Here is a 27,195-nt window from a genome sequence, read left to right on the forward strand (position 1 = left end):
TCAGCGGCACAGGTGTGATGTTGCAAAAACACGCTGTTTTTGGTTTAATAAATGGTTTTAATAGCAAGAATGTTGGTGGTCGTAATTGGAGAGCGCACACGTCTAACTGATAATCACCGTATGAATCCATGGTGATATTGGTAATAGTCATCACACCCCCCAACCCAGCTGTTACCACACACAGTAGCTGTAACTCAGTGGATGTGGTAGTGTTGAAGCCTTTGACTGACACTGTTGCAATGCTTCACTGGAACCATATCCCTCTAAGTCAGGGGTGTCAAACTGAAATACACAGTGGGCCAAAATTAAAAAATTGGTACTAGTCGAGGGCCGGACTGGTTCAATGTTTATTGCAGAACTTATTGAAATGAACTTATTGCACATATTAAACCTGGAACTAAGAAAGATGATTGCCGATAAAAACAACATTAAACATTAAATAATCAGTTTCATTCATTTCTTATGGCTCTATCTGCAGCTTTTCAAGAGTCATTTCTTATGATCACATTTTCCCACAGGCCAACAACAGCTTCAACAAAACTATTTCCCTCAAAGAAAAAACGAACATGCCCTGTTGTCGTGAGAGAGAAAGTGCAAAAGGAAACATCCATTAAACTCAGTGTGCTGCTCTGTGATGCTAGTTCAGATACTTTGCATCTCATCTTGGGTGCAAGTTCATCAATGTTTGGGCTCAGGCTCTGAGCTGAGGAGACCCTCAGGATGGAGTGAAGGTGTGCGTGCAATATACCGGCGGGCCAGATCTAATAGTAATTAGAAATTATCCTGCGGGCCGAAATTAAATCCACCACGGGCCTGATTTGGCCCCCGGGCCTTGAGTTTGACACATGTGCTCTAAATAGTCAACACAACTGGATTACCACCTAAAGTGTGTGTGTGCTGCTGGCCGAGCATCTTGTGTTAGGTATCACATAGCAAGGTTCGGTCCCTACTGAATATATACTTAACACAAAAAGTAACTAGAATTGTTCATTTCTACTATTTAATTTCTACTCATGATTTGTTCATGCTGCTGCTGTAACGCAAACATTTCCCAATTTGGGATCAATAAAGTACCTCTTATCTTATTTCAAGAGTTTTGAAAGCCCGTTTTACAAGACTGTGTTCAGAAGTGCAGACGATGGGTTGGATATGTGTTTCATTCTCCATGTCTTCTTATTCGGGCGGTGGTGGCGAAGTCGATAGGGACTTGACTTAGCAACTGGAAGGTAACCAGTTCAAGTCCCGGCAAGACTAAGTGCTACCGAGGTGTCCCTGAGCAAGGCACCGTTCCCTACACTGCTACTTGGGCACAGTTCAAAATGGCAGCACACTGCTCCTAACACTGGGATGGGTCAAATGCAGAGAATCAATTTCCCCACGGGAATTAATAAAGTATATCAAAATAAAAAAAAATATATATGTGTATATATTCTAAACTTAACACGAAAAGTAAGGAAATGTGTGTTTGGTAGATGATTTCTTTGCTGTAACAATGCTTCTCTGCAACACATCTTATTCCGTTGGAAAGCCTGTTTATTTACCTCACTAATGGTGCCATATTTGTGAGGAACATACATTTGTGGGATAAGCAGCAGAGCGGAGTATGTGGGGTGCGACAAATCTCCTCTAATGCCAAACAGCTTTCATTTGCTGTTGACTCTTGTTTGGTGGATTGCATGATTGAATCTAAATCTAGAATTTAAACATCTTCGGTGGCATCTCACTAAATATCATTCACATCTAAGAAGTCAGAGTATAAATGACACACACTTTAACTCATGTTCCTCAACTTGTGGTGCAGGATTCGGCAGAGGGATACGAACGGATCCTACGCTCTGTGTTTACTGCATGAAGGACAAGTCATGCATTATCGTATCGACCGGGACCGGACGAGCAAGCTCTCCATCCCAGACGGAAAGAAGTTCGACACCCTGTGGCAGGTACACAGATTCTCAGATTTACAGTCATTTCCATGGGGATCTTTTAACTATGATTATGGGTTAAGTTTCCATGGTGGATGTCTCAAGTGTTTCTCAGTGACAGCCACTCATTGGTGACTGTCCTTATCTTGAGTCCATGCTCCGTTTGCACGTCTAAATCGTAAGTTCCTAAATTTCACATTTCTTTGACACGAACATCCACTTTGTCCGTCAAAGGTCATGGTCACTGTGAGCTCTTAAAAAACATTTAAGGCATGTGTGAAATGTAACTAAGTACATTCACTTAAGTATTGTACCAAAAAAATTGACTAAAACTTGTACGTTATTTCTGTATTTCCTTTAATGCCACTGTATAATTCACCTCCACAACAGTCTAACAATAGTCAACAGTTTTTTATATACAAGAGAAGCTTGGTTTCTCAACTAGCCAATTGAGGGTTACATAATTGGAATCTTTAAAAACAACATAAGTCATTTTCAAATATATTTTGGAGTTTAAAACATTTGTGCACGTGGTACCTATGTATAATAATAGTTTTTTGGCCACATCTCAATAACTTGTGCTAATTCTGACAATATGATGCAATGGTTTCATTGGATCAAGTGATGAAGAGCTGACATTTTGGACATTGGATTGAACTCATATTTATGACCGTGTGGCGCAACGGTAGCGTCTGACTCCAGATCAGTAGGCTGTGTGTTCAATTTAAGTCAGGGTCAGAGGATCTGGTCTTTATTTCTGGACTTATTTTGAATACAGCTTGATGTTCTTTGTAAGGTGCATAAAAAAAAGCCACATGGTGGATTTCTACACTGTGTTGGACGTGTTGGACGGCAGTAGCTCACTCTGTAGGGACTTTGGATGGGAACAGACTCTCCCTTTGGGGATCGTTATGTAGGGGATAATGTGCAGCGACGAAAATAACACAGACAGGCCGATCAGGAGCCCGACGCGAAGCGGAGAGATTTGCATGAAGGTGTTCTTTTCCCCATAATGACCAAGTCGCTGCACATTATCCCGCTTATTACATGGCCACATTCTCAACAAAGTAACGATATGACTCCCAATATTAATTGAAATGCTTTTATGGATTTAGAAAATGATTTTATTTATTTAAAAAATAGTTGTATGTATTGTTTTAAATTGACATGCATCCGCTAAGAAAAATAGTCCCTTGTTACCGTTTGAACTAACGTAGCAACGGCAGGAACTGCTTCGATAGCGTTTTTGAGGAGCTTTTTGATTACAGATTTGAAAACATCGCTGCTTGCTTTAAAAGTAGCACAATTAATTATGTCAAACCTTGGAAAGTATCTAGATATCCCTGCCCTAATGCAAAAGTAACTGGGAACTGAATACAGTATGTGTCGCCGTTTGATGTCTATGTCTGCACCGCTGCGTAAAAAGGAGGGTTTCTGCCCGTTACTTCTCCGCTGTTTTCTTGTCAGTTAGAAAAGCCAAACTGTATACAGTTCAATCGAACGGACTTCTTTGTGCAGATGTGAGCGTCCTTAACAACGGTCAATAAATCCTTGACAGCGGTCTGTCTGTTCTGGATTAACAACGTGTCACGTGTTCTGAATTGACCAATCAGAACCGAGTATTCAACTAAGCAATGTAATAAATACGTATATCTGATATGTGCACTTCTCTCCTCTCCACAGCTGGTGGAGCACTACTCATACAAACCAGACGGCCTGCTGCGAGTGCTGACAGAGCCCTGCTCCAGACCTGATGGAGACATGGGTACAAACACTCACAAACAAAGCAAAACACGTCTACAGAAAGAATAGAAGTGTACATTTATGCATTCTAACAACTGGTATTTCACGTTATTTATATTTGTCATCTGCTGTGTTATAGGGATGATCGGACGACCACCACTCCCCCGGGACCATCCTGGGATAACTTCTGCCATTGTAAGTGTGTGTGTGTGTGTGTGTGTGTGTGTGTGTGTGTGTGTGTGTGTGTGTGTGTGTGTGTGTGTGTGTGTGTATATATATTCTCATGGTCCTGTGCTTACAGTATAACTACAAAATAGGAAGTGAGGTCCTATCAGTTGATCACAAATGTGTGTCGGAAATGAGTTTGAAACATACATTTGTTTTTTTTGTATTCTATGTTTAATGAAAATAAGATTTCAACATGATATTATAATTATGTCAATTGTAAATCAGAATTTCCTAGCTGGATTGAGAAGTCCTTCCCCCTGAATCTGTTCCCACTGTAATGATCACATGGCTCACCCTAAAATGAACAGATCTCTCTCTGATAACCTCTCTGACTTTTCTGTTTTCAGCAAAATGCAGCCGGTGGACTCTTCAACAAAATCAAAACTCAACTTCCCATACCCGGTATCAAAAAGGTGCGCTAACACTCCTCACACACACACACACACACACACACACACACACACACACACACACACACACACACACACACACACACACACACACACACACACACACACACACACACACACACACACACACACACACACACACACACACACACACACACACACACACACACACACACACACACACACACACACACACACACCTTCTGGCCACAGCAGCCTCCCTTTAGTCTTCCCATTGTTAAAAATTGTTCATTTAGACTAGGATGGAACCGGAAGTGGTAAATTGCTAACTCATGTTCAGGTGTAAGGAATCATTCCTGCTCCAGTTTAGTGAGATTGGTGATCCTATGAATTCTTCTCTACCGCCACCCGCAGGTCAACATCTTCTCCTATCCAGAGAAACATCTTTAAGGTTGATAAGATTTATTGTAGTTTAGCTTTTAAGTTTACATCTCAAACCCAGTAAAGTAAAATTCCCTTGTTCAATTTAACATAAAACAAAACCTGCTCAAAGCCTCAGCTGACACTCAGGCCCAATCCCAAACCGCCCCCTACACCCTACCCCTACACACTACCCCTACACCCTACCCCTACACCCTACCCCTACACACTACCCCTCCGTTTCCGCGTTTGCACGGAGGGTCCGTCACATTAATTGCTGTTCCAAACCAACGAGTGTGGAGCGGTATGGAGGGGGAGTGGGCTATCAAGCCATCAAACAGCGGCCGTTTCTAAGGCCCAATCCCAAACCACGCCTACATCCTACTCCTGCACACTCCCCCTCCGTGACGGCGTGAACTCCGTGGAGTAACACTCGCAGCTCAATGATGCTCCCTCCTGTCAGATGGAGGGACTAAATACACCGGTCAGGTAGAGACCCACCTCCCCCTCCACACCGCTCCACACTCGTTGGTTTGGAACAGCACTTAATGTGGCGGACCCTCCGCTCGAATGCGCGAACGGAGGGGTAGGGTGTAGTTCGTGGTTTGGGATTGGGCCTCATTCAGCCTGAATAACACCGTTGGCCTGCTCTCTCTCACTCTTCTTCTACCCATTAAATGCAGATGATGTCCTCTCTGCAGCCCCAGCACTGCCCTCAATGGCTCCTTACTGCAGGGTCATAGAGTGACATTTAACTCACTCATGTTGCACGTATTTGAGTGGCTTACATCAAGTTATGAACGAATCAGACCTGAAAGGGAACCAGAAATTCTCTTTATTTACCTATACATCGTCTATCACTATAATCAGATGGCAGGTTGTATTCCAGCAGTGCGCCATGTACAGTATATGCTTGATGTTTTCTCACACATTGTCTCCTCTCATAACCTGACAGCCGGGCCGGGGTTCTCGACAAAGCACTTCAGATCTCAACCCGTATGAAACCAGCGTGCCGGGTTACCCAGAAGCCGGCAAAGGTAAGCCAATTCAAAATATAGACTTGTTAGCGCATCTTAAAACGGAAAGGAGCATTTGTTCGGTTGCTAACGTGGTCTGATTAAACTTCTTAACACGCTCTCTTAAAGAGGCATGTCGAGAGGCCTCAGAAGCAGTTCAGTACTTTGGTGAATAAAACCACATTGCTCTGATCTACTCATCTGCTTAAACACCCTAAATAATTATAACACAACTGGCCCTTTCAATATAACTCTTCAGAAAAAAGGCAGAAGGAGTTTGATGTTGTTGAACTGCTGGAGAGCATTCAATCTGACGGGACACCTTACCAAGTCATTTAGTTGACTGAATTTAGCAGTAATTTGGTTTTATTCTTCTACCTCATAAAGGTGGGGTAGGTAAGTTTGAGAAACCGGCTCGAGATACACTTTTTGTTATATTCCATGGAATGCTCTTAACATCCCGATAGCAATGAATATCTGAAGTGCTTTGACAACAAATCCATAAAAAATGTCATCTGTGGAAGCCGTAGCGCTGTAAAAAGCACGACCAATCATCTGAGCCGGCTAAAGTAACTGGATGGCCTACCTGCCTGTCAGCCTTCCATCTGAGCACAAACTTATCTCGTGCCCTCATTGGTCATGTGCGCGTTCGTGTGTGTTGGAGGAGGGGCTCTGTAAGGAAGTGGAAGATTTTTTCGGTTGTGTATTTTCAAATTCTAGCGCATTCGAGCTGGTTTCTCCAAAATGACCTACCCCACCTTTAAGTCTGAGACAAAGGGTGTAATATAAATGTGGTGAGGATAAATGGTTCTTGTGTTCATGTAAAAGCTGATTAACAGACCAGTCAAATTTGACCAAGTACACCAAAGTAGAGAGTAGGAGAAACAAACACAACAGGAGGGTTAAATAAAAGGTGTGTGTGGATGGAGAAAGTCAATGTAGAGTCCAGGGCAAGTGGCACTGTGGCTGCAGGGAGGGAAAGAGACGCAGCATGGGACAGAAACAGGATAATGGTAGATGTGCATGCTTTCATTTCACCTTTTTTTTTTACGATACGATACAATATACGATACGATATTACTTTAATGGTCAGATCAAGTCGGAAATTTGACTTGCATCACAGCAGCTCCATGTGTAACATCAACACAATACATGAAGAACAAACAACAAACATTTAACATAACAGCACAATCAGTGAGAGAAAACCTTCAGCGTGCATTTGGTCTGGATTCATCTCTGTGTTTACTGAGACGATTGACTGGAGCTCAAAGGATGCTTCAGTCTGACTTTATTGAATCGAGGGCTTTTTGGAAAGCAATGAGTAAGACCTTCTCTCATGTGACCTGGTCCTTTCTCCGTCAGAGGCCATGCCCATGGACACAGACGTTTACGGGCCGTACGCAGACCCGGACGAGCTGAGGAGCTCCACAGTGGATCGAAGCCAGCTGTTCCTGGAGGACGGAGAACTGGGATCCGGGAACTTTGGGACTGTCATCAAGGGCACCTACATCATGAGGAAGTATGCTCAAACACACAACGTCACACCTACACACACACACCACACCTACACTTTAACACACAATATTGATCTTGGGGATGAAACTAGCAAGATACTGGCAAAGTTATTTACAGCAAGAAGTCAAGATAACATCTGCTGCAATCTCTAAAGACCATAGAATAAAATGTACAGCTAATAACCAAATGAAATCTGAAAATGTCTCGTATCATAGCCTCGTAAGGTGGCCGACTCCAACATCCCATTGTCTTTGCTGGGATTTAAACAAGGTTCTGAATAATCATGTATACTTTTTGTTATCACTTTTAAAATTGTATCCCTTGCAGCATCCAGACCAGTGCAACTTACGGCCTGTTTTTAAGTTGTTACTCTAAATCAAATCAAATCAAATGTATCCAGCCCAATGTCACAATCTGTCTCACAGATCAACACACATGAACGACAACATAAAAAGATACAATCAATTACAAGATAGGATGAAAAATACAAATAAAATTGAATGAAATATACAATTAAAATTGAATTAAATGAAATCCAATTAGGTTAGATTAGATATATACCTTATTCAACCAAAATTGGAAGATGTTTGTGTCACAGCAGCTCGTTAACAGGTAGGAAATCAGACAAAGATACAGATCAATGGTTCACATGTTAATTGAAACTTGTTTTGCTTGTTCTAATTACTCCTTCATTCCTTAACACTGACTTTAAATGGATCCTGCAGTGGAGGGTTGTATTATAAAGACCGTAACTATACACCGTAAAAACTTGAAATCTTGCTAAGGTTCGTTTAGTATCTAGTATCTTGATATAACACATAATAACTTAAGAAGTAACGATGCAGTGAGATATAGGGGCTTGTTTTTAGACAATGCATCTTAAGTCTCTTGTTAAGTCTCTTGAAAGCATCTTATTTCGACTTGTATCTCAGATTAAACAAGCTGCTGTGGTATTTGTAAAAGATGGATCAGCTGGCTTCAAGAAATACACCTTACTTGATTTTAGAAAAACACATTTTGATTGGAAAATCCTCAGAAATTAGAAAAATGTTGAGCATTTTTTGCTTATTTCCATTCATGATCCTGGTAACATAGTTCAAAAATAAGTTCCCTAAACTAATTACAAGATCCCATTCATCTAATTATCCCATATTAATTCAAGAAAGCTAATTTTCACTTATTCTTTTGGGAGATTCTTCAATTTATAACAAGCGAATACAACTATTTTTTACATGATTTTGGGCAGCATCTTTTCCAGTGTAATTTTTAAGTCAAATTCAAAGTAAATTTATCTCGATTCTAAACATGTTTTTCTTGTGATCTGGTTTCTCTTTATGTTGCCTCTCTCACTTCCTAAATACCCTTATTTGTAAAGATGGTTATAGAAACCGAAATGTATTGAAATGTGTTTAACTGTTATCTTGCTCGTACACAATACGTATAGAGTTAACAGAACAATGTGACGGAAGAAACCAAGATATTTAGGATCAAAAACGATTTTATTTGGAGGAAAACCTGCCTTTCATGAAGCATATCCAGCCTGTACACAAACACTGAAACACATGAGCACAGACCACAGTTTAAAAAAGAAGAAATAAAATCTAACTGTTTGTTAGTGTAACGCACAGTTGAGCTCACACACGTTATTTTATGAACATATAGGTTCACCTGCTGAATTAAAAACAGAACAGATGAAGCAAAGGAAGTGAAAACCATGAAGCAGATTCAGACAAAAAAGCTGATCCAAGTCTTAACTTTTTTAAAGTGAGATTTTTTCATAAACGTGAGATTTTTTTCCAAAAAACGAGATTTTTTTTCCAGAAAGTGAGATCTTTTTTTTTAAAGTGAGATTTTTTTTTTAAAGTGAGATTTCTTTCAAAAAAGGGAGATTTTTTAAAAAGAAGTTAGACATATATAGAAAGTCAGGAATAAAACAAAAGGTGAGATTTTGCGGGGGAAACGAGAATATTTCTAAAATGTCCGATTCTTTTCTGAAAAAAATGAGATACATTTTTCAGACTTTAGGGAATAAGTCAGAATTTTGAAAAAAACAAACAAATCTGAATTCTGAGAATATTTAAAAGAAGATCTTTAAGGCCATGTGTAACAAAAAAAGACCTCATAAAGCAGATTCAGGCAGTACGCGTATAGATTCACTCTTAAAGTATTATCCTACAGAACAGCACAGTTTACAGAGAAGAGATAACATCTGATCCTTTTACAACAAACACTAGATGCTCTCTTGACGACACGGACACAGGAACACAAAACACACAGCACTGGGCATGAACAAACATTAAGAAACAACAAGCACTTACGGTCACAACGTAGTTATCTGTCTGCATGTTGGTGTAACATATAAAACAAAACTGTATTAAATCATTCCATATTTTAACGATTTTAATATGACATGAAATACAGGCTTTATTTGTTGAATTGAACTTTGAGATGAATTATGTTATTCTTTTTAAATAAGGCAACTTTTTTACGTCATTTACAAACACTATGGTCTTTTTAGTTTACTACTGACGTTATAATCATGCTAGTAATCCCACATTGTTACTCCCCATGCCTGGTTGTTGATCGTTGTTTTAAACCCTCCCTGTTTGTTAGGACAAGGAAACCAGTCGCAGTGAAAATCCTGAAGAATGATGACAACAACCAGTCGATGCACGAGGAGATGCTGCGCGAGGCCAACGTCATGAAGCAGCTGGACAACCCCTACATCGTGCGGATGATCGGGATCTGTGAGGCGGAGAGCCTGATGCTGGTGATGGAGCTCGCTGATCTGGGGCCGCTCAACAAGTTCCTGCAGAAACACAAGTACGTACTCCGAGAGGACCCTGATCATCCTCTGGAAGATTCTATAACTCCAGAGAGGGCAAAAGTACACACATCCTTTACTCAAGTAGAAGTACAGATACTCGTGTTTAAAAATACTCTGGTGAAAGTAGAAGTACTGACTAAACTTCTTTACTCAAGTAAAAGTAAAGAGGCTTTGAAATGTACTTCAGTAAAAAGTACCCATAACTAGCAGCTGTTTTAAAGAGTACCTGACCTCCCTTTATATTAATAGAACAATAATGTCATTGTTAGCTAATGAATGTTTCCATGCTGAACAACGGCAACATGACAACGTTTTCATTGGTCCCTCTTCTTTAGAGAAGACCAGGAAATGATGGATACACGGATCGTGTTCAAATCAATAGGCACGCAATGACTCTAAATAATAATGATCTCGCCACCAAACACACATTCAGACTAAAGGAACCAGCCTGTTTGGAAAATGAGAGAAGTAGAAAGTACAGGTATTTGGGTTCAACATGTAAGAAGTAGAAAGTACAGGTATTTGTGTTCAACATGTAAGAAGTAGAAAGTACAGGTATTTGTGTTAAACATGTAAGAAGTAGAAAGTACAGGTATTTTTGTTCAACATGTAAGAAGTAGAAAGTACAGGTATTTGTGTTCAACATGTAAGAAGTAGAAAGTACAGGTATTTGAGTTCAACATGTAAGAAGTAGAAAGTACAGGTATTTGTGTTAAACATGTAAGAAGTAGAAAGTACAGGTATTTTTGTTCAACATGTAAGAAGTAGAAAGTACTGGTATTTGTGTTCAACATGTAAGAAGTAGAAAGTACAGGTATTTTTGTTCAACATGTAAGAAGTAGAAAGTTCAGGTATTTGTGTTCAACATGTAAGAAGTAGAAAGTAAAAAGTCGTCAGAAAAATAAGTAGTGGAGTAAAGTACTGAAACCAGAAAGCGAAGTATTTGTACTCCACTACTTCCCAACTCTGGGAGTAACTAAGTACATTTACTCAAATACTGTACTAAGTACACATTTGAGGTGTTTTATGCTACTTAGTACTTCTACTCCACGACAGAGGTAAATGGTGTACTTTGACTCCACTCCATGTATTTAATACCTTTAGTTACTTCACAGATTGGATGAATGATGTGAAATATAATCAAGTGTTAAATCAGACTTTAGTTCCACCTGGAGTAAATCCACAAGCTACCCTGCAGTATACAAAGTCATTCAAACTAGCTGCACCTTTACCAGCTTTGAGAACACTTTCATGATCAATCATTATAAAACATATCATATATATTATTCTGAAATGGACCAATCTGCACAATGACTATTTTTACTGTCGCTACTTTCACTATATTTTGATGAGAATACTTTTCTACTTTTACTTGAGGAACATTTTGAATGCAGGACTTTTACTGTAACAGAGTATTCCTACACTCTGGTACTTCTACTTTCACTGAAGTACAAGATCTGATTACTTCTACTTTTACTCAAGTACAAGATCTGAGTACTTCTACTTTTACTCAAGTACAAGATCTGAGTACTTCTCCCACCTCTGTACGCTGCTAACTACAGTGCTAATAAAGTCACAATAAGCACTTTTAATAACCCTTTTTCTCCCAAGTTTAAAGGTTGATCCCTCTGAATCTCGTGTTCAGAATCTAAGGCAGCCAGCTTCATAATAAACGTTGAATTGATCCTAGGCAGACCACCGTAAAGAACATCACGGAGCTGGTGCACCAGGTCTCCATGGGGATGAAGTACCTGGAGGAGCATAACTTCGTGCACAGAGACCTCGCCGCCCGCAACGTGCTGCTCGTCACGCATCACTACGCCAAGATCAGCGACTTCGGCCTCTCCAAAGCTGTGGGCGAGGACCAAAACTACTATAAGGTACTAAGGGGGGTGGGGGTTCAGATTATTTGTTTTACATCAAGCATGAAGTCAATCCAGGCCCATGGATGCATATTCCATGGTTTATCAGAGCGAAATGGTTGAGTGGGGAAATATTGCTAAGAACTATCCCAATAAGTTGCACAAGCTGACATAAAGCTGCTTTCGGAAAATAGAATTGGAAATTAGCGATAAATTGATGCCTCTGAGCTGCTCTAACAATGCAGCATATTTCCACTTTAAAGGAAGTCTTGGTGCAGGTCATACATGCACCTCTTTCATCTCTGCATAAAAGCAAATAAATACATACCAGAGATTGAAGTGACTGCAATATTTACAAGATCGTTTCTGTTTATTGTTTATTTGACTTTGAAGAGAGCATGTTCGGGCCCAGCCGCATATAATTACCCTGAATGCGATTATCGTCATATCACAAATATGTAATCTGAGGCTGCAAAATGACAAATATGAAATGAAATCATTCCCACTGTGTCTCCTCTTCCCTCAGGCCAAAGGTCATGGCAAGTGGCCGGTGAAATGGTACGCTCCCGAGTGCATCAACTACTTAAAATTCTCTTCCAAAAGTGACGTGTGGAGCTTCGGGGTGCTCATGTGGGAGGGCTTCTCCTACGGACAGAAACCTTACAAGGTATGAACTAACACAAGGCAACCAGAGGCATGAGGACGCACAGTTACTCACACAGTTACTCACACAGTTACTCACATAGTTACTCACATAGTTACTCACATAGTTACTCACACAGTTACTCACATAGTTACTCACACAGTTACTCACATAGTTACTCACATAGTTACTCACACAGTTACTCACACAGTTACTCACATAGTTACTCACACAGTTACTCACATAGTTACTCACACAGTTACTCACACAGTTACTCACACAGTTACTCACACAGTTACTCACACAGTTACTCACACAGTTACTAACACAGTTACTCACACAGTTACTCACACAGTTACTCACATAGTTACTCACACAGTTACTCACACAGTTACTCACACAGTTACTCACATAGTTACTCACACAGTTACTCACATAGTTACTCACACAGTTACTCACACAGTTACTCAGATAGTTACTCACATAGTTACTCACATAGTTACTCACACAGGTACTCACACAGTTACTCACACAGCTACTCACACAGTTACTCACACAGTTACTCACATAGTTACTCACACAGTTACTCACATAGTTACTCACATAGTTACTCACACAGGTACTCACACAGTTACTCACACAGCTACTCACACAGTTACTCACACAGTTACTCACATAGTTACTCACACAGTTACTCAGATAGTTACTCACATAGTTACTAACACAGCTACTCACACAGTTACTCACACAGTTACTCACATAGTTACTAACACAGCTACTCACACAGTTACTAACACAGTTACTCAGACAGTTACTCACACAGTTACTCACATAGTTACTCACACAGTTACTCACACAGTTACTCACACAGTTACTCACATAGTTACTCACACAGTTACTCACATAGTTACTCACACAGTTACTCACACAGTTACTCACATAGTTACTCACATAGTTACTCACATAGTTACTAACACAGCTACTCACACAGTTACTCACACAGTTACTCACATAGTTACTCACACAGTTACTCACACAGTTACTCACACAGTTACTCACACAGTTACTCACATAGTTACTCACACAGTTACTCACATAGTTACTCACACAGTTACTCACACAGTTACTCACATAGTTACTCACACAGTTACTCACACAGTTACTCAGATAGTTACTCACATAGTTACTCACATAGTTACTCACACAGTTACTCACATAGTTACTCACACAGTTACTCACACAGTTACTCAGATAGTTACTCACATAGTTACTCACATAGTTACTCACATAGTTACTAACACAGGTACTCACACAGTTACTCACATAGTTACTAACACAGTTACTCACAGTTACTCACATAGTTACTCACACAGTTACTCACATAGTTACTCACACAGTTACTCACACAGTTACTCAGATAGTTACTCACATAGTTACTCACATAGTTACTAACACAGCTACTCACACAGTTACTCACACAGTTACTCACATAGTTACTAACACAGCTACTCACACAGTTACTAACACAGTTACTCAGACAGTTACTCACACAGTTACTCACATAGTTACTCACACAGTTACTCACACAGTTACTCACATAGTTACTCACACAGTTACTCACATAGTTACTCACATAGTTACTCACACAGTTACTCACATAGTTACTCACACAGTTACTCACACAGTTACTCACATAGTTACTCACATAGTTACTCACATAGTTACTAACACAGCTACTCACACAGTTACTCACACAGTTACTCACATAGTTACTAACACAGCTACTCACACAGTTACTAACACAGTTACTCAGACAGTTACTCACACAGTTACTCACATAGTTACTCACACAGTTACTCACACAGTTACTCACACAGTTACTCACACAGTTACTCACACAGTTACTCACACAGTTACTCACACAGCTACTCACACAGTTACTCACACAGTTACTCAGACAGTTACTCACACAGTTACTCACACAGTTACTCACACAGTTACTAACACAGTTACTCACACAGTTGTTATGGAAAGTGAACAGCAGGGGTGGGAAGAAGTACTCAGATGTTGTACTTGAGTAAAAGTAGAAGTACTCAGATCTTGTACTTGAGTAAAAGTAGAAGTACTCAGATTTTGTACTTGAGTAAAAGTAGAAGTACCAGAGTGTAGGAATACTCTGTTACAGTAAAAGTCCTGCATTGGAAATCTTACTTGATTAAAAGTACAATAGTATTGGCATCAAAATATACTTAAAGTACCAAAAGTACAATTATGCATAATGGCTCATGCCTAATGTATTCTGTCTTTAACAGCTGATAAAGGTTTTTTTCTCTACTTTATAAACTGGATATCTTATCCTGTATTTAATGCATATTAAATAATTTACTTTTATTTTGTTTTTGCTAAGAATCTGAATCTGTGAAGTAACGAAAGCTGTCAGATAAATGTAGAGGAGTAAAAAGTACCATATTGGCTTCTAAAATGTAGAGAAGAAGTATTAAAGGTGACCTATCATGCAAAATGCACTTTTGTACGTCTTTGATACATCAATATGTGTCCCCGGTGTTCCAGGGAACTCACCAAGTGTCAGAAAACACAACCCTCTATATTTTCTCTTAAAAAGGGGCTGCAACGGATCTGATACAGACTGATCCAGATTTTAACACTTTTATGACATCACAGAAGTGGTGCCACGGCTATTGGGCCAACTCCACCAATCAGGAGGAGACAGCCACGGACATTGCCGTTGGAAAGCGCTGGAGACGCTGTAGTACATATGCCAGGCCTGTAGATGGTGCTGTTCTCACAGAATCAGCCCATGCAAAGACAGTGTTAAATTGAGAGAAATGAGGAATGGCTAAAATGCATGATCTGTTTGGTATTTTGAAAAATAAAAAGTATAAATATGCCTTATATAGGTATGGTCCTAGACTATATTATTCAAATATAGCATGATGGGTCCACTTTAAGTAGCATACAATGGAAATACTCAAGTAAAGTACCTACAAATTGTACTCAAATACAGTACTTAAAAATGTACTTAGTTACTTAAGACTTCTGGTGAACAGTGCTATAATACGGCAATAGTTCTAAATTAAAATGGCATTTACACTTGAAGATGTTACACTTTGTTGTTAAAACAAATGCTTAGACCTCAAGGCCACCAAGTCTGTTAAACACAGAAAACATCTTTATTTAGCAATAAAAAAGTGTTGTTTCAAAACTTTTCAAACTACTGAACGCACTGAAGTACGTGTTAAAATAGCAGCGTATTATGGCACTGTTGGCTTTCCATACTTGAACGTGCTGCAGCAGGATTTAAGAGCTGAATATGTAAAAGTAAAATGGCTGCAGCTTCGTTTTGGAGAGTTATTATATCATATTTTTATAGTGTGTTCGTAGCCCAATTTAAATGTACACAAACGTAACAGATAACAAATAATAAACAGTGCAGGAAGACGAAGACAAAAACCACTGGGCTTATTTGAAGCCTCCATAATGAACACAAGATTCATATATACAAATATTTTACATTTAATGGTGATGGTAGACTAATAGAACAACTTAAACATTTTTTTATAAAAACAAGAAAGGAAATATGAGTTTAAAAATTATGCAATATGACTTTTTTGTGTAAAATCTTCCCCTCATGCAGACGGGTATGTAACGGGCATTGCACATGTTCTTGGCCTATTGTAACTTTAGTGTTATTTAACGAGCCATATAATGATTAATACTAAAAGAAACGTATATGAAACATTCACCGTGATTCTATTCTAAGTCTTTTTAGGGTTGCTTTCCCCAATAATCTCCATTTAGACTTTCTGCACTACTTTTTATTTTGTATTTTATTATATATGCTGCATTGTTGGAGGAGTTCAGGTCAGAAGAATGACAATAAAAACGTTTGAATCTTGAACTTTGAATGTTTCCCCTGTTTTTAGGGAATGAAAGGAAATGAGGTGATGCAGAAGATTGAGAGCGGGGAACGTATGGACGCTCCGATGAACTGTCCGATGGAGATATATGACCTCATGAGGACCTGCTGGACATACAAGTAAGAGCCAGAGCTCACACAGTATTAACCACCAATGTGTTTCATTCTATTTTGTATATAGTGACAATAAAGTCAGTAGGGGCTTGGACTGTGAGCCGTAGGGTCGCCGGTTCAAGTCCCAGACCAGACCTAAAAATGGAGTGTGGACTGCTACTTGGAGAGGTCGCAGTTCACCTCCTGCCCTGCCGTGGTGCCCTTGAGCAAGGCACCAGACACCCCCCTTCCCCCCTCACTCCCATTTCTCCCCGGGCGCTGTACAATAGCTGCCCACTGCTCCTAGCACTAGACTCCTGGTACTAAGATGGGTTAAAAGCAGAGAACACATTTGTGTGCTCTGCATGTGAGACCATTAAAGAGGGTTTCATCCCTCCCAATATTATTATTATTATAAACACTCCCATCTACCAGAGAGGACTGATTACGCAGAGTTTGTTGACTAGGAGAAATGCGGCTCCAAAATCAAGTGAAACAATAATCACTTGTAATAAGTAAAACAATCTGCCAGAAGAACAAGTGAAGCCTAGCTTGGAAAGATTTCTTGAAATAATATGAGATATTTTGTTAAATCAGATCTTGTAATTAGCTGGGGAAACTTATTTTTAACTCCCAGTATTAGGAAGTTGCAAAATAAGCCAGAAATGCTCAAACGTCTTCTGATGTTAGTTTTCCAATAAAAATGTGTTTTCTAAAATCAAGTCAGATTTATTCCTTGAAACAAAATGATAATAATAATAATAATAATACATGTAATTTGTAAAGCACCTTTCATTGCTAAAAGTAATCCCAAAGTGCTGCAAGGGGCGTAATAGAAAAAAAAGAAACACAAGTTTAATCAGAGGCTGATCCATCTTTTCCAAATGCCACGGCAGTTTGAAAAAACATGTTTCATCTGAGATACAACTCACTTACTTACTTAAGATGCCTTTTTCAAAAAACAAGCCCTATATCTCACTTCATTTTTACTTCTACCAATAACCAACCAAGGCAAGCCCCGCCCACTTTATTCTTTGTGTTCGTTTTAACCAATCATCTCTCAGAGGGGCGTGGCCAGCAGCAGCTCATTAGCATTTCAAGCTACAGACACAGAATCAGCACTTTTGAAACAGAAGGGATTATGGGTAATGCAATTATCTGTTTTTGTGTTTGGAGCCAAACACTTCAGAGATATGTTTTGTATATATCTGAGACCTATAATATATTGATGAAAAACAGTATAATAGAGGACCTTTAAGACGTTTAGTTTATATCAAGTGTAAGACAAATATATTGCACAGCCCTCAACTTTAAAAATAATACACTGTAGTTTGCTTTTTTGTTGTTTATTTAGCTTTTAAGGTTACTGTATAGTTACAGTTGGTGTAAATGCTTGTCTTTAGCATCCTTTTTTAATGCTAAATTCTTTCTTAAGTATACTTAATTTTCTGTATCCTTATATATTTATTTGTTTACCTACTTTGCCAATGATTTTTTTTAGATTGTTTCTGTTCGCACCACCAGATACCAAAGCTAATTCCTTGTATGTGTAAACGTACCTGGCAATAAACTTGATTCTAATTCTGATTTCCAGTTTTCACCGTGTTCGGAGGGCTCATTATTAATAACTACTTCCTGTCCTCATGTGTTTTAGGTTAGATGAACGGCCTGGATTCACCGTTGTTGAGCCAAGACTACGAGAGTTTTATTACGATATTGCACAGTGATTCTTCACGTGGAAGTTGATGCAAAGCTGTGGTTGATGAGGAAAAACTGCATTTAATCCTGATTATGTCTGGAGGTGGATATGAGTTATAAATGCTGTCTGTAAGATATTGACTCGAGGAATATCATTATGCAATTCACGTTTATTTTATTACTTCTCTTGTTCCTTCCTGAATGTAAACAATATGGAGGTTCTAATAAACATTATGCAAGTCTCACTGATGTATGAACATTGATGTCACAGCTAACAAACAACACAACATAACCCTTTATTAGATTTTTGTCAGTGAATGTCGATGATTTCCTGAATGAAGGTACTCACTTATTAATTGCTCCATATACCAGTCAGTATTTTACAATATATGAAAAAAGGTAGTTTCCTGGAAATGGATTTATTGATAATAAAAAGACATGTAACGGTAGAGTTGCAACAAAAAAAGGACAGAGCTTTTGTTCCACTTTAAAACCCTAATGGGGAACAGGTAGATATGTCAGGATACATCAGCTCATAATATGGATTAATTAGGAAGTTCCTGATATATTTGAGTTCAGAACAATTTAAGGAATACCAAGATGGATCTGGGTCACATCTGCCAACAACCAGAATAACTTGCAAACAAAATCCTAAACAAATTTCTAATACAAAAGAAGAATTGTGATAATGAAAAGTGACATTATTCAACTCAATGTTATGGATCACTATGGGTGCCTCTGAGGTCAAATTATATACACACTCAAAAGCAGGAAATGTGCTGCTATTCCAAAAAGCTAATTGTAAAACTTAAACATTTCTATAAGAAGTTAGTTGCAAATAAGTGGAGTTTTGCAACAACAGCCATTGATTTAATAACATCTGAAACACCTTCTGTCCTGAGAGCTGCAGCAGTGTACTGTATGAACCTGAATCATGTCAAATTATGTTATTTGGGATGCTTTTTGTTGCCAAATTATGGCTTTAAAAACAAAGATTGCCGAGCATTATTTCTTCAAATATAACTTGTACAATCCCAGCTTTCGGGCATGTTTGTGGTGCGTTTCTTGGTTTCCAAGGTGAGTCTATGCACATGTTTACAGTAGCAAGTCATCAACAGCCTCAATAAAGAAACAGCCTTATTAAATGTGCATGCTCCAGGTTTAATGAAGGTTTAGAGTACGGCAAACTAGGCAGCATCACAGATATATCCTTGAGATATTGTTTGTTTTGATATACATTCTGGATATAACAGATACTTTTCTATACATCTATGCTTGTTACTTTGGGACACCTGGTTCAGATCTACAAAGGGTGCGCAAACTGGAGAAGATACATAAATGTGGCGAAGTCTGCGAGCTAGTTCAGGCAGTCAACTCGAGCACCAATCATACATTAACACGTGACGCACCTCGTCCCTCTTACAACCAACCAAACACATTCTCCTAAACATGCCGCTCTATTTAAGCTGCCAGGTCTTCCTGCCTCTGCCTCGCTTCATGTTGCTGCTGCTCGCCTGCCCCACCACCACCCCAGCTTCCACCTGTAGGCTTGGGAGATAGTTATCTAATCATCACTCAATGTTGTTTGTAAATCTGTGGAGTGATGAGGCCCGAGCCTAGAAGCCAAACTCGAACTATATGCTGCTTCTAATAAACATTTTAAGAAACACGTGAGTTGTCTGACTGAATGACCACAACCCCGGGAAAAATACATTTGAATCTAAACAAACTTCCTGCATTTCTACACCAACAAACATCTTGGAGTAAGTGAAGAAACTTCTACATCCTGTCAATAACAAATCCAGTCAGGGTGGTGTGGGTCAGAGTTATTGTGGCCTGCGGCTCATTTGAATTCCTCTATTTATTCAGATTAAGAAATTAGGTTTGGTGACAGTTTCACCGTTTTAAAATGCATAAAACATACTTTTACTTTTGGGATTTTAAAGGTGGGGTAGGTAATTCAGTCCAGAAACACTTTTTGTTATATTCCATGAAATGCTCTTAACATCCCGATAGCAATGACATTAAATACATTAAAAAATGTATTCTGTGGAAGCCGTGGCGCAGCGCCATATAGCCATGGCGCTGTAAAAAGCACGACCAATCATCTGAGCCGGCCCGGCTAAAATAACTGGATGGCCTACCTGCCTGTCAGCCTTCCATCTCGTGCACAAACTTATCTCGTGCCCTCATTGGTCATGTGCGCGTTCGTGTGTGTTGGAGGAGGGGCTCTGTAAGGAAGTCTGAAGGAAGGGGCAGATTTTTTTCGGCTGCGCACTTTCAAATTCTTGCGCACTCGAGCTGGTTTCTCCATTCTTACCTATACCTACCTTTAAGTGTAATTTTGAGAGACCGGCTCGAGATACACTTTTTGTTATATTCCATTGAATGCTTTTAACATCCCGATAGCAATGAAGGAGGGGCTCTGTAAGGAAGTGGCAGATTTTTTCCGGCTGTGTATTTTGAAATTCTAGCGCACTCGAGCTGTTTCTCCAAAATGACCCCACCTTTAAGTAGGATTTTGTTTGCATAACTTTGACTTACTTTACTCTGAAGAAGGGCGTTATTATAATCTGATTTTGAATCTGAGATCTGAGCTTAATGTGAATAATTCCTTCTACTTTTAGAATATAAAGAATACACAGCTCTGTGTCCTTATTGGTAGATAATTTGGATACAACTCAGTCAGAAATTTGTTTTATGATGAGTTGTTTAAACCTGCAGGTGGCAGCAGAGTCTCTTTTATATTTAGCTCTGAGTGCTTTGAGTGGCATGGCCTCAGCTTGATCGAAGAAAGCAAGAAAATGTTGATAGTGATCGAAATCAAAGTAAAGTTTAGTAACAGATATTGTTTTATTATATAAGAGACAGTTGACATGAGCAGGCAGATTTTAAGTTATGGATGATTTAAAAATAATAATAATAAAGTTCCATGATGCTCCAATAAGTGATGCCATTATCTACAGTATTACATATCTTTAAAATATGCAACATGACGAAAAACTGACCTCAAAACACAATACAAACAAGTAAAACACTTTGGCCACATTGTCTTCTTTTATTTCATTTTAATAACATTTTTAAGGTTGAATAATTGAAGGACTCTTTTTACCCTTTTTAAATCCTCTGTAGACACATTCCTGTGTTACTTATGGGGAGCAATTCAAATGAAATGTTACCCAAATCTGGGATATTGTCCAAGCCACCGACTTAAAGTAAAGCAGCATTTAACTGGCAATAATGTGATATAATAAATTAATTGGATGTCAAATCCCCAAAATGTGCCAATGTTTTTGTTACGCCTGGTTTATTCTGAATGTCACATGACTAGTAGCCTTCATTTTTTTTTTATGTATTCTGAATATGAAAACAATGTTTAGCATTGCTGCACCTCTTTGGTTTTGCATCACTCATGTCATGTAGGAGCATCATATTTCATGTGGTCTGCATCACTGTTTAGAAAACCAAAGAGTGTATTTAATAAACCCGCCCTTACGGATGCTTTATAGAAAAGATACATATATGGGATTGTAGGCCTATACTTGTAAAACATCTCTCCGGCAGAGTCCTGCACGGGTCTGATTTTCAAGACCCGCTCCCGCCCCGCACCCGCGACGTGCAATACCGAACCCGCCCCGCTACCCGCACATATTGCCAATTAGTTCCGCAACCCGACCCGACCCGTCGGCACAAGATCCGCAACCCGACCCGAACCCATATATGAGCAGTGAAAACGTGCAATTATTAACACACGTAGTTGCATATTTGTCTCAAAAAGCTTGGGATGTTGGTTATTTTCTCCATGACACCAAAAGCCTCCCAAACGTTGGATTTCGCTCTTGAGGAAGTGTTATTGAAAATGCTGTATTATCGAGCTTCACCTCAGCCATTTCGAATGTGGCGCGCTCAGCAGCAGATTGATGCGCTGCAGAGGTTATGATTATGCGCGGTCCCGCGGGGGAGAGGTCTGAGGATTTAAACATTAAAGTAAATTATTATTATTTTAATATATTTATTATGCAACACCCGCGACCCGACCCGGATCATCTTTGTTTTACCCAGAACCGAACCCGGAAAAAAGCGTTTGAAAAAATACCACCCGCGAATCACTTTTTTTGCGGGTCACCCGTCCGGTACCCTACTCGATGCAGGGCTCTGCTCTCCGGTCATGACACATGCTTTGTAATTTAGCTCTTTAGTTCATCAGGTACACCATCTGACCTCTGACCTTCTGGCAACATGCAGCTCATCTGGACCTCGGTAGGCTATTTATAATGGCACACTTTCTTAATGATTGGAAAATAATTGGAGATGACTTACTCATTTTGGTTGTTTTGCTTATTGGAAAGTGAGGAACTCATTAGCTTTTATTAAAAATTTGAATAACACGTTATTACAACAAAGCAATGAATGTACTATTTTAAACCAACCTGTCAAAAATGTTGTTTTTCCTACTCAGGTAAACCTCTTGTGCAGTGTCCTTGTACAAGATACTGAACCCCAAATTTGCTCGTGATGGAATAGACAAGAGTGTATGTGTGTGTGGGAATGCTAATGTAGAGGCTAGCTTGTGTGATAGCCTCTACCATCAGTGTAGGAATGTGTGTGTGTTAATGGATGAAATAAAACTGCTTCGCGCAAGCGCTTTATCAAAGTCCATTGAGTTTAATCTTGATACAAGTTTGCGGTTTATTTCTCCAGGTTTGACATACTTGACTGAGATTTCTACCTCTAGGCCAAAACAAAAGGCCTTTTTTTTTACTGAACGCATTTGTAAATATCCCATTAGGTGAATCACAGGTGTAATATAATATATGAAATGAATGCAGGCTCACTGTCTAACTGTCATGTCTAAATGTGGTGCTGGGTCAATGAATGTGAGGTTTTTACGCATCACTGAGAATAACGCACTTCTCTCTATGTCAAAGTAGTTTGTACAACAACGTGCATGCTCCAAAATATACAATATATCCTGTTTGGGATCAGCTCCATTTCTGTTTTCCATCCAAAACAACCCGTTGAGAAAGAGTTCAAACTGAAACTGTGCATGTCCCAGACAGGGCTGACCTGCGGTAAGAGAAACGATTCCTTCAGAAACAGACAAACTTAATTCTGCGAAGGATTGCCGTTTCAGTTACACCTCGGACGTTTCCCATGAGAAGCGGCTGGGGTTCTGGCCTCCAAGTATTGGGGAACCGGTCTTTCTTTACGCAAGCTTGGCTTGTGGTGGGATTCCCCCCGGCTTAGTGCTGGGACATCTGCCGGAAGGAGGCCAGCCACAGTGGTGATGTGCAGCCTGAAGTCAGGTTGTGTGCAGCAGCAGCACGAAGCCACAGGGCCCGCCTGCACGCAACCGCCGGCCAGGGCCTCAACAGTCTGCTCTCACACACACACACACACACACACACACACACACACACACACACACACACACACACACACACACACACACACACACACACACACACACACACACACACACACACACACACACACACACACACACACACACACACACACACACACCTTCTGCATACCATATTATATATCATAACCCACATGCATTTGAAGTGCCTCGCTGGCTGGCGATCTTTCATCCTACAGGCATTGGATAAATGTTTATACAGTACACACTATAAACTCTTTAAAGATGATTATATGGAGATGCTGCATAAAATGATTTCCACATCAGGACAGAAGGTCTGGAGTTTGGCCAAACCAGTCTCATACATGATTTGACTTCAGCCTCTGTATAACCGGAAATTGTTGTATGGTTGATTTTCCAACAAATCTCCAAAAGGAAATCAAACGTTTCACTGGTTTCAGCTCAACTTTAAGGAAACAGCTGAACCACTACAGCACATGGATAACATGAGGGTTATTCTACACAGCACAAGAGAACAGATGGCCGAACACGGCTATAATCTCCCAATTTTATGAAGGTGCAAGAATACATTGTGGACAGAGGTGGAAGAAGTACTCAGAGCTTGTACTTGAGTAAAAGTAGAAGTACTCAGAGCTTGTACTTGAGTACAAGTAGAAGTACCAGAGTGTAGGAATACTCTGTTACAGCTAAAAGTCCTGCATTCAAAATGTTCCTCAAGTAAAAGTAGAAAAATACCAATACCAACCAAAGTGACCAACAGTAAAAGTAGTCATTGTGCAGATTGGTCCATTTCAGAATAATATATATGTTTTATAATTATTGATTCATTAAGTGTTATCAGTGTGTGTGTGCGTGTGTGTGTGTGTGTGTGTGCGTGCATATGTGTGTGTGTTTTGATTTGAGGTGAAGGATGATGTGAGCTGGGGGAACATCGACGTCTGTGTGAAGGACATTTAAAACCAGTGATAGTGAATTGTCAGTTTCCAGCACAATGTTCTTTTTCTACTTAAAAACATTAACTTACGATTCAGGCTTGAACTTCAAAACTAAATCGACATCCCTTATAATTAAACATCCGTAATTCTATTGCTTTAACAGTGCTCAGTTATCCGTTTCCACCATCTTCTTTCTGTTTATTTAATGTGAGGGATTTAAATCACAACAAATCCCAAAATAATGTGTTGCCAATCTCATGTCATCAAGTCATTATGTCGCTCAAAAACATACAAACGAGAATGATTTTAAGTGTGACACAAGTTTTATTTACATCACATTATATCATCGACACAGAGGCTGATTCATTCATCGACACTTTCATAAAAGAAGTTGGCTCTTAAAATAGAATATAGAATATGTCTTGGGGAAAAAATCTCAAGGTCCACTAACTAGCTTTCTCCGGGGCTTCAAACCAGATGTAATGCAGATTATTTCAGTACAAGCATCCATTCATCCATTGAAAGAGCAGCTTACACAGCTCACAGTGTGTCGGTGGACCTGGAGCTTTTTAATAATCGTACTTATTTTCCAAAGTAGTATCATGGGTCATATTTAGGATAACCAACATTTCGGGTTTCTGTCACAGACTGATAGCTAAGTTTGAATTATTTAACCAATCATCAAAATTATTTCTAACCAACTCATTAGTACTACACACTAGGCCCATGTGTCAGTGATATATATATATAAACACCTTTCATTTTCAGCCAATGCATCATGGGTCACACTGGGTTTTTTGTTACTACAGCAACAGGCACTAAAGAAATCCAAACATTGCAAATCCTATATTGCTCCATCTGGACAGAGTTGAAGTTAGTTATATTTCATGCAGACACCTGTGGTGTTATATAGTATTTTGAACACAGTTATACATTTCTATTTAAGTAAAAAAATCAATAACCTAGAAATGTAAATGGCTCTTTAATTGGTTCATTATTCAGAGAGGTTAGGGACCACCTGTCCGTCACAGTGCACAGAGGAATAACCGTATGAAGTCATGTTTTGGATTAGTTGGGTAACTTTTGTGAGCAGGGGCCAATGATTGGTTAGTTTGCCTGGTTGTATTGGACACACCCAGCGTTACACCTGAGCCATGGATCAGGAACCAGGAGGGGCCCCCGAAGGACCCCTGGAGGGCCACTGATGCCCTGCAGGCAGTCTCTGGGTCCTGCACAGGCTAATGTGTTGACAGGTTCACCCATAAATGTGTTGGAAGCAGTGGAGTAGGAGGAGATCCGGATGCAGCACTTTGTGTTCGTTCTGGAGGCAGAGAGGCTTCACTCGCCCTTGAATTGAGGACGCCTCTTCTCCTTGAAGGCAGCCAGACCCTCCAGACGGTCTTTAGTGGGGATCACCTTAAAGACAACACACGTGTAAGTATGACAAAAACGCAGCTCTGAAGCATGTTTTCCAATTCTGGGAGAGACCCTGCACTCAGTGTTCTTATATTTTATACTGATGACGGTAGACTAAATACAAAAAGCCCCTGACAGTAGAATACAACACATTTCAACAAATGACCACGATTTTGCTTCAAATAAGACCATTGTAAGTGTTGGTGCATAAGTTTGAAATATCCTCATGTCATTATCATATTTTTTATTTTAAGACCTGGGTTCAAGTTTAACAGGTGGGATTTTATTTTGTGACAGATTAAAAAAAAAAAAAATTCTGTGTGTGTGTTTTCAGTGAGGGTGTAGCGAGCTGATTGGCCGATGCAGATTGAGGCTGGAACCAAATGAATAATTCATACAGCATGGTATATTATTGTGTATTACTCACCTGGGCGTAGCATGCTTCTTCAATGGCGAGGCCTGTTAATAAATCCACCTGAAAGAGAGTGGCATCTCTTAGTGAATGTTCACACTGCAGCTCAATAGTATTCTTTCCTTCTCACGTCTTCATTTTTTAACTCGGGCTCCCAAAAGAATGAGGTGAGGTTATTACGACATCATATTAAAAAGGGTAGCGGGGGGGGGGGGGGGGGGGGGGGGAGTAACATGGCAGGGTGGCTGAAGGTAGGGGGAGATTTTACCCAATGCTTTGGCTTCATTTTCACAACAGAGCTTTAACATGCATGACTGTTCCTGCAAAGAGCCCGCTGACTTTCTAAGGTCTTACAATAAACACAACAAGCTATACTTAAATACCAAGTACAAAGCCAGTAGTCACATGCTCAACGTATTAATACAGCCACATTTTAGCACAACCAATTCAACAAATATTTTCAGGCCATGTGAGAGAGACCTCTGAGACTTACCTCTATCCCCTGGTTGATCGCCAGTTTTGCCATCCTTACTGCAATTGGACCCTGAGGAACCAAATTACAAAGAAAGTGACTTTTTTAAAAGTTCAAAAGGTTTTATAAATTGCTGTGTTTGATGCAAGTGTCAATTATTTTGCAGTAGAATATTATTCCGTACCAAAAATCGATAAAATCTGAGTATTTCATCACGACATTCATCCCCAAATTAGCATTTTTTTATTCCCTCCGTGTATAATCCACGCATTCATCACCAGGGCCCAGGAGTTCAAAAC

The 27,195-nt window shown here is 39.6% G+C and overlaps 1 protein-coding gene and 1 long non-coding RNA gene across 3 annotated transcripts in view; one reads left to right on the top strand and one right to left on the bottom strand.

Annotated features, from left to right (window-relative positions):
• Positions 1–18,520, top strand: part of syk (spleen tyrosine kinase) — a 39,238-nt gene extending 20,718 nt beyond the window's left edge. For both annotated transcript variants that reach the window (XM_079658975.1, XM_079658976.1), the window contains 11 exons: positions 1,802–1,940; positions 3,606–3,687; positions 3,805–3,860; positions 4,241–4,306; positions 5,640–5,721; positions 7,063–7,219; positions 9,829–10,038; positions 11,733–11,922; positions 12,431–12,571; positions 16,492–16,604; positions 18,232–18,520. In XM_079658975.1, the coding sequence (XP_079515101.1) occupies positions 1,802–1,940; positions 3,606–3,687; positions 3,805–3,860; positions 4,241–4,306; positions 5,640–5,721; positions 7,063–7,219; positions 9,829–10,038; positions 11,733–11,922; positions 12,431–12,571; positions 16,492–16,604; positions 18,232–18,304 (1,309 nt within the window). In that variant the 3' untranslated portion in view covers positions 18,305–18,520. The remainder of the gene's footprint in view (positions 1–1,801; positions 1,941–3,605; positions 3,688–3,804; positions 3,861–4,240; positions 4,307–5,639; positions 5,722–7,062; positions 7,220–9,828; positions 10,039–11,732; positions 11,923–12,430; positions 12,572–16,491; positions 16,605–18,231) is intronic.
• A 7,400-nt stretch (positions 18,521–25,920) lies between these two features.
• Positions 25,921–27,001, bottom strand: LOC307023502. Its single transcript, XR_013803721.1, has 3 exons — positions 26,918–27,001; positions 26,440–26,487; positions 25,921–26,012 (listed from the first exon to the last, which is right to left on the bottom strand). It is a non-coding gene; the product is annotated as an uncharacterized lncRNA (long non-coding RNA).
• Positions 27,002–27,195: the final 194 nt, after the last annotated feature.

Source organism: Notothenia rossii (genome assembly GCF_949606895.1).
Source record: "Notothenia rossii genome assembly, chromosome: 11".
NCBI lineage: Eukaryota > Metazoa > Chordata > Actinopteri > Perciformes > Nototheniidae > Notothenia > Notothenia rossii.